We start from the raw sequence: 15,537 nt of genomic DNA, 5'->3' as shown, positions 1-15,537 counted from the left end.
AAGATTATCTAACTTAAAGATTGATTGATGTTATTTTGTTCGTGTTCGTCCTTTTTACTATGGTTCTCTCCATTGTAAATTCAGCCCCAGCAATCGCGTTTATGGAAACGACATCGTTCATGCGTACAAACTATAGCAAATTATTTAGTTAATCAAGCTTATTACTCGAACTAAGGTAATTTTTATACCAAGTTTTACCAGATGACAAAAAGCATTCAATGTTGTGATATGGTTTAACAACAGAGAAATAAATAACGCGTCTTTCTCAATTTGTTTCCATGAAAAGTTAATAAATCTTATTGATCGATTATTGATGTTGATGTCGAAAGAATAATCAAAGTGTGAAATATAGTTCACGCGAAATAATAACGTTTTAAATATTGCGTTCTCCAATTCGAATATTTCGGAAATATGAGCATTTATTAATTGATGTAGAAAGGTGTAAACAATAGAAAATTTCTTTGTATATCCATGTTTCTAACTGTATAAATGGCTTAATTATGATCCGGTTTTCAAAATGTTACTATCGCTTACTTTGTTATTGTCGGCTAAGGTACTTATTTAATGTACCCTATGTATTCTAAAGTATACTTCAATGTACCCCGTTGTTCTTTTAAGAAGTACCTGAGCCGAACAAGACTAATCGTTGTCTCAATTGACATGACGCCTTATCAGTGATCGCTCCGCCCACTTAATCACGTGGCTCAGCGGGAAGAAAACCTAGACAAGCGAACACTAAAATGGCTTCTTTGCCTATAGACTGCATATGGATTTACGCGATATTCCGGATGATTTTATGGACTTGTTTAACACCATATTACACTTGTAAAGGGGTTGATGCCATTTATTTATTCTGCAAATGCAAAAAATATACGATTAAAAAGAACATCAGCTATTTATAACGGGTAAATCGGTACATTAATCACGCTCTCAAACGCTTGCGCGCTTACCGAAATCGAACCCGTTATTACGTGTAATGGTGGTATTTGCAATAAATTAACACTTCACCGGTATTTACCCGTGTTATTAACAAAATTATTACCGAAACACTCCCCCCCCCCCCCCCTACCCGTGCATTTGACACGAAATAGCGCTTTATAACTGGAATTCGGTGAAGTTTTACGCGCTTTCTGACGCCGGGTGGGTTCCTCAACCCCACAGGTTATTGCGTATAAAAGTGATATTAATCATATTAAACATTGCTTATGGGACATTTATCAATCACTTTAATTTAAAGCGCAAAAACAACACAGTAAGTTTGGACATTGTCTGATATAAATTAGCGTTGTACGAAATGGAATACGGTCAGGCTATTATAAATTAATAAGGCTACCAATATCAGACGCTCGCGCAGGTACCGACTTCCCCGAAGTTACCGAATTTATTGGTTAGCAAATATCAGTAATAATAACTCGTTTACAATAGCATTTATCGATACGTCTTTATTTAAATAATAACAAAATGGTTTTCACTTGTTTCTGACACACACAGAAACGCGATTTTTAACGGGGATTTCGTAAAGTCACACGAATTGGGTACCAAAATTCTCAATTATTTTACATGCACACGTGACATAATACATACTTAATAATGCTTAGTGATTGCTTATATGACATTTCAAGTTTGTGAAATAAATTAATGTTCTATAAAGGGGATCTCGGTAATTCTTGAAGCTTCCACTCGCTCTTGTCAAGACCGCATTGCCGCGTTGGAAATGGTATAAATTTAATTCATCTAACTTGTCTTTCTGGATACCAAATGTCAGAGTTGCATTAACCCTTTTCACACCGTTTTTGCCATATTTCATTTCCGTTTTTTAATCCGAACTAAATAAACGAAACTCGTTTAAAAAATGAGATCTAGGCATTCGAGCTCCTAGTGTGGATTAAAAGCGTTTATTGGTGACACCACATGACTGCACATGTGTGGATACCTTTAATAAGATAATATATCACATGTCACCTTCAAATAACATGTATGATGTCAATTAAGTGCATTACTATCAGAGTAATAAAACACAGCATGAATTTGGCTTCATGCTGGGTTTCAGTTCTCGTAAAGTAATGTTGATGAACATGTCTATGATACAGTTAAGCGATATACCCGATGATTTTGGTGAACATTTTTTGCCGTATAGATGCTCTCTACGTCAACGAATTCAAGGAAAAAAAATTGCTAATGAGTCGTACATTGACTCTGTCCGAATTTTTAGGGGAAATAACGATGAAATCGACGTCAAATCCCGTATTTTCAGAAGTCAACGAAAGGGAGAGGATCCCCATACCGTGAATTCCTCGATTTCCAAAACTGCAATTACGATCGTACATTGTAGTTGTAAAGCAGGGTAAGCTCTTAAAAAGTTTGAAGAAACATATTGATGTTCGTTATGATACTGTTATAACATATATTATCACTTCATATGAACGACACTTCGCGCAGGTATCAATATGGCAATTTTACACTTACACTTCTCAAGATCTTTTTTCGGCTTTGGAAACGAAATAAATTCAATGTCACCTACTAATCTGTCGGGATATCGATTGTCCGAGTTACATAATCCCCATTGACACCGTTTAACCATTTTTAATCGTTTTTTTAAAGAGGAAAACAAACGAAACTCGTTGGAATAAAAGTGAACCTAAACATGTAGCTTGTCTAGAAAATGGCGGACAGGTCGTTGCTAACGAGTGCGCCCGATTAATCGATCGCTGATTGGTGGATCAATTCTAGTGGGCGGAGCGATCATAGATAAGGCGTCATGTCAATTGGTCTTCTTCGGCAAGGTACTACTTTGAAGGACCCCTGGTACTTTAAAGTATAATACAATTAAATACTATTAAAAGCGTTCGGTCATACCCGGGGTACTTTTAGTATATTTTTCGTACCCCTTGCACTTCGTAGTATACTTAAGAGTGCCTGGGGTAGTTAAGTAGTATCTGAGCCGACAATGACAAAGCCAGCGCTACAATCGCTTTCTTAATGTTTTGCACTAACAGCTGTCAAAGCATTTAATTAGTTTGTTTGGTACACATTAGATATCGAGTTAGTTTTCAAAGTGAGCTTTCGTCGACAATTCTGTTTCGAAAAGGCGTATAACTTCTTGAATACGATTTGACATATGCAACGCGATCAGGCGCTGATTACATGTATATTTAAGGCGTAAATTACACCGTTGTTTGTTTCCACTCACACGACCGATCCTCATCTTTTGGTATTTCAGGATGAATGTTCGATCATGTTTGCTACATTCAAGCATAAGTAGTTATAGTAACAAAATTACATTTTACGTGTCAAGAAAGTTGACATATTTTCAGGACACAGGCGCTTAGCGTGTGGCTATGAGTAAAAACATCATTTGGAATGAATAATAATCAAATAAAAACGAAAAATTAACTTAATTACATGCGACAATACGATGACGACATTGCGATAGTACGATGGCGAGAATGCGAGAACGCGATAGTACGATGACGACAATGCGACAGTGCGACAATAAGATGGTGATAGTGCGATAGTACGATGGCGATTATGCGATAGTCATATCGTACTGTCGCAATCGTATCATCGCATTGTCGCCATCGTATTGTCGCACTGTCGTCATCGTATTGTCGCATTGTCGCCATCGTACTATCGCGTTCTCGCATTGTCGCCATCATACTATCGCACTGTCGCCATCGTATTGTCGCACTTTCGTCATCGTATTGTCGCACTGTCGTCATATCGCATTATCGCACTACCGCATGGTCGCATTGTCGCCATCGTACTATCGCACTGTCGCCACCGTATTGTCACACTGTCGTCATCGCATTGTCGCATTGTCGTCATCGTACTATCGCGTTCTCGCATTTTCGCCATCGTACTATCGCATTGTCGCCATCGTATTGTCGCACTGTCGTCATCGTATTGTCACATTGTCGCCATCGTACTATAGAGGTCGCGCTTTCTCGCCCTCTGGATAAAATGTATTACTACGATGGCCTAACGGTATTCCGTATAAAACAGATATCAATATATTTTTAGGCCTCAACAGAATGAGATATCGGTTGTACGATTCGCATAACAGACTTCTAAACCGGTGAATTAAATCGTGATACATCGGCTATCTCTGGACTCCTCCGTAAGATTGAATAAATCATATGCTGATACATAGTGCGGTGGACTCGGTAAATAAGCCTCGTTCTGATATATATATAGTTCTTGTTACTTTCAAACCATTGCCAAATACACACACATTTACTATATTTTAAATTCAAACAAATACAATTTACCAGTTAAAACATACCCAAGGGATATATATTCTGGAACGTATCTTAAGCCTGGAACTATAACATTCTTAAAAGAACTCCTTGATGATGAACTCCTTGATGTATCCTTACATATTTTCAAAACACTTCAAACCAACCTAATCATGGAATAGTTATATAAGAAAACATTATGCTAATGTATAAAAAGCAGGCTTTGTTTGACGTAGTTGTTTGACGTCAACCTATCGACCGGGGGTTCCCGGGTATGATCTTATTGTGGGAGTTCAATATTTCCCAAACAGATTCCATGATATTATCACAATTGAGATAAAATTAAAGTCTTCGTAACTGTTCGAAATTTTAAGAAATGCTGTCCTTTTGAACAAAGACGAAAACCACCATGCATGAAGAAACAAATCAAGAACCTAGCGTAAATTGTCAGGTGCAGCCGTCAAAGGCTAACATGTACGGATCAATGAACATGACCCCTTGATTTAAGATTCTGCTCTACTCAATATTTGTTTATTGTTGTTATATATTAAAAACATTAACAGATGTATTTATCGTTTAAAATTAACGCACATAAAGTCCATTTTAAAATATATTTTGTAATAGATTGTCGAACAAACCCTTTTTACCAAAATGTGTTTTGCATACCAATCAGTGTGTGTGTCGGGTGATGTTGGAAGGGGGGTAGGGTCCCGAATTGAAGGTCATCGGGGGGTCGGACGGGGAGGTAAGGTCCTGGGAGTCATGAGGTTTGGTGGGACAAAGGGGTAGGGTCCCGAGGTCGGGGCCATGTGGTAAGATCGGACAGGGGGTAAGGTCCCGAGGTGGGGTTCATCGGGTGATGTCGCACGGGGATGTAAGGTCATGGGCGTCATGGGGTTTTGTCAGACGGATGGGTAGGGTCCCGAGGTCGGGGACACGGCGTGAGATCGGACGGAGGGTAGGGTCCCGAGGTGAGGGTAATCGGGTGAGGTCGGACGGAGAGGTGGGTGCTGGGGGTCATTGGGTTTGGTCGGACGGAGGGGTAGGGTCCCGAGGTGGGGGTCATGTGGTGAGGTCGGACGGAAGGTAGGGTCCATGTACTGAAGTCGGACGGGAGGTAGGGTCCCGATGTGGCGGTCATGGTGTGAGGTCCGACGGGGGTGCGTAAGGTTCCGGGACCTTACGTTCATGCACAGAGGTCGGACGTGCGTAGGGATCCTAGGGGAGGGGAATTTGATTTACGTAACGATACTGCTGCGTGTGTGTTCAACCGCATCGAGTGATATATGTAGGCGTACATGTTTTTCGGAGGCTGTAAGATGTGTGTCTGGGTTTCCGTTATTCCCTACAAAAAGTCCAAAGAAAAAGGTTATGAATAAAACTAATTGATATGCATGTTAGTCAACGACATGTTATTGACATCACTGTGAAACGCATGGACTTTTCTAAACCACAACTTTTACACTAACGTAAACACCCACTATCCTTAACTGGCCCGGTATTTGGACAGTTGTTGACAGCTGTTTATTTGATTACGGGAGTATATGCGTGGGTGTTTTTATTAACACGGATTCATGTAAACAGATCATGTAAACAAGCTACTTGTTTGATACATGTACTTGTAACAAAAAGCTTTGATATTAACAATATTATCCATTACTCATTTTTTAATGTATTTGATGGACGACTTCAACCGTTTTCGTTAGCAATAAACAAGTTCTGATTAATTCGAATTAAAAGTTAGAACACGGGATTATCATCGAATTTACATAAATTGATCGAAGTAGACCCATTTGTTTTGCAAAATAAATATATAAAAAAAACTTGTAATATATCATATGCAACAAAAAGGTTATTGATTGAACCACTTCGTTCCGACTCGTTCAATGTTGACAAAAAACGGAATGTTGGAACATTCGTGTACAATGGGCATGTGTTCAGTTTACCAAAGTTGGTGAAGTGTACGTAGATTGGATCTTGGTAACATATATTGAGTTCATTGGAGTTTGAGACATTGACATATGAGTTATTTTTATATTTGATTTCAGCTGACCGGATATTATTCTAAATAATTTGGGATACCAATTAAAATCAGATTATATCAAACCTGAAAATAACTTGCCCCGTAATTGCCAAAGTCTTTTCCGAGTAATTGTCATTCTCAAATTTGAAAATGACTTGACCAACTTACACCAAATGACAAACATTGTACCGAGATAATGCTTTTACTAAGGCTATTCAAATGGATATGTTACTGTTTTAAATATGAAATAAATCCGTGTTTTACAATAAAGGGCTTATAGGTAATATAAATGAGCAATTGCGTTCACGAGTAGATACCCGTGGAATGGAGACGGCATCAGCAAGGTATAAGGACCAGATATCTGTAACATTCATATACTAAAGAATCATGATACAAAAACTGTTTTAAGATAAAATTGGAAGTATAAATATGTTATAGTACAGTTCGTTACTCTGTTCATGATAAGCGATCATTATGCAAACCTGTCCTTTTCTAGCGGTCAAACAATTGACTTTTTACATAAACTAGTTTTTTTATCTACCAGTATTATTCAGATGAATAAAAGAGGGATCACTGTCACGACAAATTTAAGTAAAATTCATTAGTCACTTTGTCGTATACGGAAATATATATGCAAACATAAATATGGGCCATATTATTTACTGAAATGTTTTTTTCCCCTTTGAATGTGTGAGTTACTTCTCCTTACAATACAAGTGTCATGCTGTATATTATTATATGTCAATGTGAATAATCAAACATTTCAGAGTTGCAAAACTGAAATCGCCATGTTTTGGTTCTTTTGTGGCATAGGCCTTTACCGATTTACAAGTAAATTTAATTTACACACACAAGGTTAACAATATCTGAAAACAACCTGATTTCTAAATACAATGGTCCATTCAAAAATAGAGCTAAATGTATAACAATGGTGCATATTTCTTAAAAAATAAATGCATTTTTATTCGAAAACGGTGTCGTTTTCTGCTTCATGGAAACTGATTTTAATGTTCTAGACGAACTTGATGCACCATGTGAAACCGTTCCCAACCGTCATTCGTTAGTAAGCGGTTAACATGCGCAATAATGTGCAATCATTGCGAAATACATGTTTTGTACGGTCAAACAAAAGTAAATGTATTACAAACCGAAACTTCGATTCATTTCACTCGTATTGTCACACGAGGAAAATAACTAGCGAAGTATACGTAATTCCGTACGTACTTGAACCTTAAATCCAGACTCCTTCGAAGGAACGATTCTACGGTCAACAATAACCATTATGATATATAATGTTGATTTTTACTTTTGTTCTTCCTTTGTTAATTGTCTTTTGTCATTGTTCATTCAGGAACGACAACCACGTTCATAGAAATGACACCATTCATGCGTGCAAACTGATGCGAATTATGTATGTATGCAACTAAGATAACAAGATAAGATCAATTTTAAAGTCAGTTATTACTAAACACACACGTTAGATAATATTTAACACATGTTTCTTAATTTGTTTCTATGACTAATGGATCGACTTATGATGTTGATGTTATGTAAAATTATACAATTGTGTAATATAGGCCAGGCGAAATAATATCGTTTTAAATATTTCGTTCCCATATTGGACTTTTTGGACATAATCAGCATCAATTAAATTGATGTAGAAATGAGAACACAATGGACAATTTCTATGCATACCGGTAATTTTGTATCTGCCTGTATACATAGCTAACTTGTGAGCGGGTGTTCCAATGTTGCTAGCGCGTTCTTAACTTATTCCACGAATATGATTAATATAATTTTATGTTTACTTTTTGTTTACTTTAGTTTTGAATAAGTTTTGATAAGTAGGCGTTCGGTGACAGTTCTTTTTTTCGGTAACGCCCATTCATTCTTGATTTAGATTTGACCTGCGCAACACAATCGAGCGTTGCTTTAATTAAAGGCGAAAATAAACAATTGTTCGTCTCCACTGATAACATTTATCCTTTTTTGGTATTTCAGGATGAATGTTCAATGTTTTTGCAACATTATTTTCACAATAAGTTATAAACGCAAAATTAACATTTACATATTATGAAAGACGTATTTGAACTTCTTCTGTGACTTAGTGGGAAATGTCTTGATCATAGTAAAGCATAGTAAAACAAGATCAACGAAAAAAACACGTAATTTGTGGTCTACATACATATGCTGTTTTTGTGATGTTTGTGGAATACCCCAAAAATATATCGTTTGAAATAAACATATTGAAATGCCTGTCATACGATTTGCTTGACAGACTTCTAAACTGGTCAATTGTGAAATGCTTTAAACAATCTTAATACTGAACTATCTCTGGTTGCATGCGTCATTTACTTTACTGAATGTTAAACACATGTAATATATACAGTTTGATTTTAAAACAAATAAATTTATCAGGAAACTCGGTGAATTATGCATATTGACACCCTAAGATATATCAATAAATAGATTTGGATCACCATCATTTGTTAACGATGATTTGTATCAATATTTGGGATTCCTTCCTAACTATATTTGGGATTCCTTCCTAACTATATTTAGGTAAATGAGTAAGAGTTAGGATTTACGGTAATATAAGGTTTGCCCGCGTACATTGTTCTAATCCGTTGATTCGGTTGCTAGTGCTAACATCTATGCAAACACTTGTTATTGTAGTTGTTTTATTTTAAATACATATTTAAAATACCCGACATGTATGCTGGGCACAGGGGACTAACAGCCGGAACTCCGAGGTATGGCTATTATTAAATTTATTATTATATAAGACATTTTTAAGCAGCATGTTTTATGAACGCTTATTTATCAGAAGTATTTCCAATTTTAAAAGCATATTTGATAAACATGATTATATTATACAAAATACTAAATCGGTATTCAAAATAGAACAGAATGCGAAAAAAAGTTTGTTTAATTGAACATCGCAAAAATAGGATTGGTAGGTTTGCTTTACTATGTTGTCTTTGGTAAACTTTGTTTTACAATGGAAAACTTATTTCTATTTTTAATAACACTATTTTATGACAGATATCTTACACATCTCAATTCAAATTTCTTTTTAATATCTAAAGTGTATTCAAACGTTAATTTTTTTAAATATGTTTTAAAATACAAAACATGACCGAAAACCCAACATGGAAAACCAAAAAAGCTAACAGTCGGCACAAAAATCGGGTAAATAGTGTTAGTGGAAACACACTTTTTAGGCCTTATCGCAGCCTATTCATCTTAATTGACACAGCTATGGGCTGAAAAATATTTCATCAAAACGAAAAGATAAAGAAAACAATCAAAATATTGTTGAATATGATTTCTTAAAACGTATTTGTCCTTCATAAAAATGAGTAACCATTCAAAATTCACACTGCGTAGTATCAATTATGTACCCTTAACAATTTAACATTCTTTTAAAAACATATCTTACCCATGTGCATTATAAAAACATGTCATTTTAACATTTAATTTAGGTAAAACTAACCAGCACGAATAGATTATTTAATACCGTTACAATGAATATATTAATTAACTTTTTGGAATTACGGTTAATCGATCAAAGCGAAGCGCAATAAGTGAACTGTTATGGCATACCCAACACGCGTGAAAAACGTGCACGAAGAAAACGAAATACATACGGTATGTAACCCTAACGCTTTTCGATTGTTCCAAGAAAATGTATTAGTCTCTTGGTTGACGCAATTGCTCGCTACTTCTCGTATGATGTGAAATAGTGCAGGCCAAGGGTTTGATATATATCCTTGAACTAATCGAATAGCAATTTATTCCTTTTATTATATATACATCCACACTTTTATTTTCCGAAATTTAAGTTATGTTTACTGTGTTGTAGCACAGGTGGTTAGCGTGTGGCTATGCTATTAATTAGTGAAAACATCATTTTGAATGATAAATATCATATTATAACGAAAAATTAACTTTTCTGAAAAAAAAATATTTCACTATCAAATATATATATAACAAGGTATGCAACTCAAAATCAGCCCAAAACGGGGTGCATCGCTTTGAACAGCCATATCTTCATCAATTTTGCAGCGATTTTCACGATCTCGGTCTTATTCAACGCAGAAATTAATTTCCTTTCTGGAAATGTATATGTCTTGCAATATTTTTACAAATGCTGGGTCAACTTTTAAGAAATAACACGATACACAACACGCATGACCCAGTTGACAGTGATCATGTATTCTTTATGAATGAAATCTCCAGTTGTAAAGACACACCTCCGCATTGGACCAATGAAATCACTCGTATGTTTAAAATGTCAGTTAGTTGAAATGTATGTAAACAAAGGTTTCAAACGGCGCTGGACAGTTAGTCTTGATGCAGAATGTAACGACAAGAACGGTAATAATGTTTTTTCATACGTTTTATTGAATTATGGTATCGAACTACATGAACTTTATAGGGAAGTTGCCCTTTACTCCGTGAAGATTTCAGTCTTAAAGACAGCATGATCACTGTCAACTGGGTCATGCGTGTTGTGTATCGTGTTATTTCTTAAAAGTTGACCCAGCATTTGTAAAAATATTGCAAGACATATACACTTCCAGAAAGGAAATTCATTTCTGCGTTGAATAAGACCGAGATCGTGAAAATCGCTGCAAAATTGATGAAGATATGGCTGTTCAAAGCGATGCACCCCGTTTTGGGCTGATTTTGAGTTGCATACCTTGTTATATATATATTTGATAGTGAAATATTTTTTTTCAGAAAAGTTAATTTTTCGTTATAATATGATTATTTATCATTCAAAATGATGTTTTCACTAATTAATATCATAGCCACACGCTAACCACCTGTGTGTTGTAGTAAGTTTAAACAATACATCAATATGTTATGTATTGTCTGTCATGGCTAATACGGTAATACATTAGCCGACGAACCAGCGTGTAGCACAATAGGAATCAAATCAATATGAAAACATAAAACGCTAAACCACAATCAATATCCATACACACGCGTAAAACGCGAAGATACTTACAGCTGTTGGGCAAGCTGTGTAGAACTTAAAACACACTCGGTCTTTAGCTTAGTATCGGTCATTTCGTCGGGCCATTGTGTTTTTATAACGCAAAGCTCACGGCAATAAACAAATAAACCCACGACCTTCAGTTCGCAATATCATTTTGCCACCGGATACTTGAGTTTTTTCCATAGCACATGACCAAACATCCAAACAAATCCAATCAAAATAGTTTCTATATGTCCATTTTTCATACAATGCAAACACCCCATACATGTATGGGTCGAATGTACGCATTCAGGTTACACAGATATTAAGCAGGTTGTAATAAACATAAATTATACAACAACCTTCTGACGCGAGGTCGCCGTGACATAGTGGGAATGCTGTCCGCTTAGCGACCGACAGGTCAGGGGTTTGAGCCTCGCCTTGCGATCGTTTTTAGATCTCTTCCAAAGATAGCAAGTACTGTTTCTACCAAGGAAACGGACCCTAGAGCGGTTCAATTAGCCTTGGGTATTCGATGCGATTGAGCTGTTATAAATAGGTTTAAACTAAATTAACATTAAAACAACAGTGCTTCATGCTTGATGTCACGCTAAATCAAAACAACGACAGCATAGATAGTCTGCTTCATCGAGAACGCATCAATAAGCCATTGGCCTTCGATGATATCGAGCTTAAATAAATAGGTTTATACTAAACTAATTGTAAAACGACGATCCTTCCTGCTTGATGTATCGCTAAATCAAAAATAATAATCGCGGAGAGTCTGATGGCGGGAAAGAACGAACTAACTAAAATTAATTATAACTGGATTGTGAGTTTTGCTGACATGGAAATATGTGTCTGAAAATTAAGTGTTAGTAAGTCTTGTAATAAATATCGTCCTTTTTGTATTTTATAAAAGGAAAGGAAAAACAACACCAACAGTTCACACACTTTTTTTTATATATATTTGTAATAAAGTGGTTGTTTACCTCTTTTACGATGAACATGCATGCCGTCTTAAAACGTTTCTACTTTAAGATCCAACATAGGGGCTAGACTTGGACGATTATTGTTAGGTTCAAAATGTATTCAATTTTGATTAACGTTTCTTTATTATTCATCAACACACGACACCACAACTCAATCGAATGACCTCTCCTTACTTTTTTCACATAATTTTGAAAGTAAGATTCTTAAAAGGTCTTCTCTCAAAGTCGAGCCAGAAACATCGAAGTAATGTGTATTAAGTGTAATACAAGAACGATATTTTAAATTTAAATTGTGTATCGTATTCGTATATCAAAGTATGATAGATAGCACTATTTGTTTCTTGCAGATACGGCATATTGATCCTGGTTTTTTGGCTGAACTATGCAGGTATTTTTCTACAGGAAACGATGCTGGTCGTACAATTTCACGCATTCTTGCGATGAACGTAGAATTTTCTGTATTGCTTCTAAAAACTTAAATGAAAAATAACGTATCTAAAAAAGCAATTTAATGCAATGCCAATTTTAATTGAGTAAATATATACACCAACACATGTTTAATGTTCAGACATAGAACGGTAAAAGTTGTTTTGTCCGACATTGTGGACCACGTGATTATAACATAAGAAAAAAAACTTCATACTTTTAAACAATTAATATCGGGTTTTTGATGTCGTTCTTAAAACGCTGATGAAGAATTTGCGCACATGTTGTTAATCTTCATTTTATACACAATAAACTCTTTTAAATGTAGAGCTTTTTCTTGTTATTTTGTCATTTATATCTTAACAAAGTTTAATGCATGAGGTGGATTCATTTCAGAATGTTCTCTGTCATGCTTTGATAAGGGCAATGTGAGACCGTATAACCCGACCTCTCAACTCTGTTGTAATGGCATCTACCCAAGAGTGGAGAATGGCAGCGATATAGGTTGCTGTAACGGTATGTTGTTTTCTATTTGGTCCGTGCTCTGTAAAAAAGGGGTTTAATGCACGTGCTTTAAGTGTCGTCCCAGATTAGCCTGTGCAGTCTGCACAGGCTAATTAGGGACGAAATTTTCCATTTTTATGAATTTTTCCGTTTCAAGAAAGTCTCTTATTAGCAAAAATCAAGTTTATTCGGAAAGTAGTCCCTGATCAGCCGGTGCGGACTACACGGGCTAATCTGGAACGACACTTCACGCACATGCATTAAACCCCCTTTTCACAGAGCGCGGCTCATTTAATTCACACACGTACCTAAACATTCCTCTAAAACATGGTTGCATACGTTTTCAAAGTTTTAATGACACGCACAATTTTTGACGATACGATAGATACCAAATAAGGTAAGTACTAAATATAATTCATTCCAACATCATGCATGATTGAACGTTTGTTTTGCATGTTTACAGGGAGGCGGTATCCAATTAATTCGCAAAGCTGTTGTGGTGGCACAATCTATACGCAAGATAGTAGTCTCCTATGCTGTGGAAATCAGCTGCATGACAACGCACATCTAGGTATTTATATTATCTCTTCACAACCTCCGCGCAGAGATTTGACGGGAACCAGCATAACTGGATCAAATCCATGCCTTCATAACCTACCACGTGACGATAGCCTAGCCACGTGGTACAATAATTTTACCGTTGTTATTTTGGCTTTTCTAGGTTAGGTAAAAAAAAAACATTATGAATCTAAACTTATATTTTACACTATTTTCAAAATGTACAAGAAATTGATACTTCTCTTCATAATATAATACTTAAACCAATAAAATAAAATCCTACCAAATCTGGTAGGATATTCTTGTGATGGCAGAGATTGCATCAATCTCCACGCAGAGTTGTCGTTCCTTGCTCTCACATACAACTCTGCGTAAGGCTCAGGATGCCATAGGTAAAACCGAACAAACGCATTCAATGTATATTTGATTGGATATTTAAGATCGCACGCATTAAATTAAGAAATATGACTTAAATGTACGATAAATCTTGCAAAAACTTGCGAGTTTTAATGCAACTCTTTGGATCTATTTTATTGTCCATTTACGCAGATGGAATCATTCCACGCACTTTACAAATGTAAACAATCGAACATAATGTTTATTGAGTGACGTTAGGCATGTCTTCGACGTGTGTATGTATGTTGGTTTCTTAACATCAAAAAACCATATCAATGTTATAATAATGAATTAAGACTGATATACGATATCATGGTATGAGATGGTTTTCTTTAATGCAGTGAATGCAATGTAACCGTCGTGCAAGAGATTGTTTAGTATACTGTAACCTCAATGATGAACGCTTGGTATGATCATGACATGAATGAGACGCTTTCATAACAATAGTCCGTTCTGAGCCCAACACAGAGGTGAATGTAATGTAACCGTCGTGCAAGAGATTTAGATTGCATATGAGAGCAAGGAACGACAACTCTGCGTGGAGATTAATTACTTCATTTGTGTATCGATGAGATCTGGAAAGAACGCATTCGTTAGATTATTTTTTTTCTAAAATAAAGCGTTTTGTTATCCATGCGTACCCAAATTTCTTTTGGTATGCTTATCTAATAAATTATTTATCCTCGTGTGTCTTCATATTAACAATATGTTGAGTAATTAAAAATAAATAGCTCTTTAACACAATCTTTGTTTATAGCATCTCTTTTTGCATAAAAGAACGATATAAATGTACATATGTCTTATTACGTATTAATATATGAACACTATTTCCATGTTTAACAAATAAAAAAAATCAATGGTATTGTTCTCTTTAGTCTGCTGTAACGGTACTGTGTACTACCCGGGCAAAGGTATTTGCTGCGAGGATAAGTTCTTTGTACGAACTGGACACAATCCGCAGGTATGCGTGAATGGAGTGGCTGTGGACAAAAAGTCCTCGCAGACAAGAAGTAAGTAATTGATCTTGGAATTGTTGTATCTGTAGGCTAATTAATTGCTTAAATTGCAGCTCCAAACTCTATATGTATGTATGTCTAGACGTCACACAATTTGCTAGAGTGATACTTTTCAATTTTCAGTTATATAAAAACGGTAATGATGTTCTATTACATGTAATGTCATTCTGAGTTCAAACGTTTCAAAAGTTTACATTTTAAACACGTATTTGTTTACAAATTCCGTCAATTGTTTAATACACCTGGCAAATAGTAAACGATGTGAAATGCAAGTGTGTAGCACAGTACAAGCAGGTATGCGGTTAAGTGTATGGTAATAAATTTAGAACAAACTATCCGTGGAAGTCAACAACAATATTATTAAACGTTTAAGTTTTGTTTTTATTTTCTTTGTTTATAT

General features: G+C 35.7%; 1 protein-coding gene across 3 annotated transcripts in view; it reads left to right on the top strand.

The window, feature by feature from the left end:
• The first annotated feature begins 8,863 nt into the window (after positions 1–8,863).
• The window catches only part of LOC127871909 (uncharacterized), a 303,905-nt gene continuing 297,231 nt past the window's right edge, over positions 8,864–15,537 (top strand). For all 3 annotated transcript variants that reach the window (XR_008045605.1, XM_052415192.1, XM_052415191.1), the window contains exons 1-5: positions 8,864–9,011; positions 12,585–12,625; positions 13,060–13,179; positions 13,631–13,738; positions 14,997–15,131. Coding sequence is in view for 2 of the 3 variants with exons in the window: in XM_052415192.1 (XP_052271152.1) it covers positions 8,971–9,011; positions 12,585–12,625; positions 13,060–13,179; positions 13,631–13,738; positions 14,997–15,131 (445 nt within the window). In the remaining variant the exon portion in view is untranslated. The remainder of the gene's footprint in view (positions 9,012–12,584; positions 12,626–13,059; positions 13,180–13,630; positions 13,739–14,996; positions 15,132–15,537) is intronic.

This window comes from Dreissena polymorpha, chromosome 3, assembly GCF_020536995.1.
Source record: "Dreissena polymorpha isolate Duluth1 chromosome 3, UMN_Dpol_1.0, whole genome shotgun sequence".
Taxonomy (NCBI): Eukaryota; Metazoa; Mollusca; class Bivalvia; order Myida; family Dreissenidae; genus Dreissena; species Dreissena polymorpha.
The sequence above is the reverse complement of the archived record's forward strand: the minus strand, read 5'-3'. Positions and strand labels throughout refer to the sequence as shown.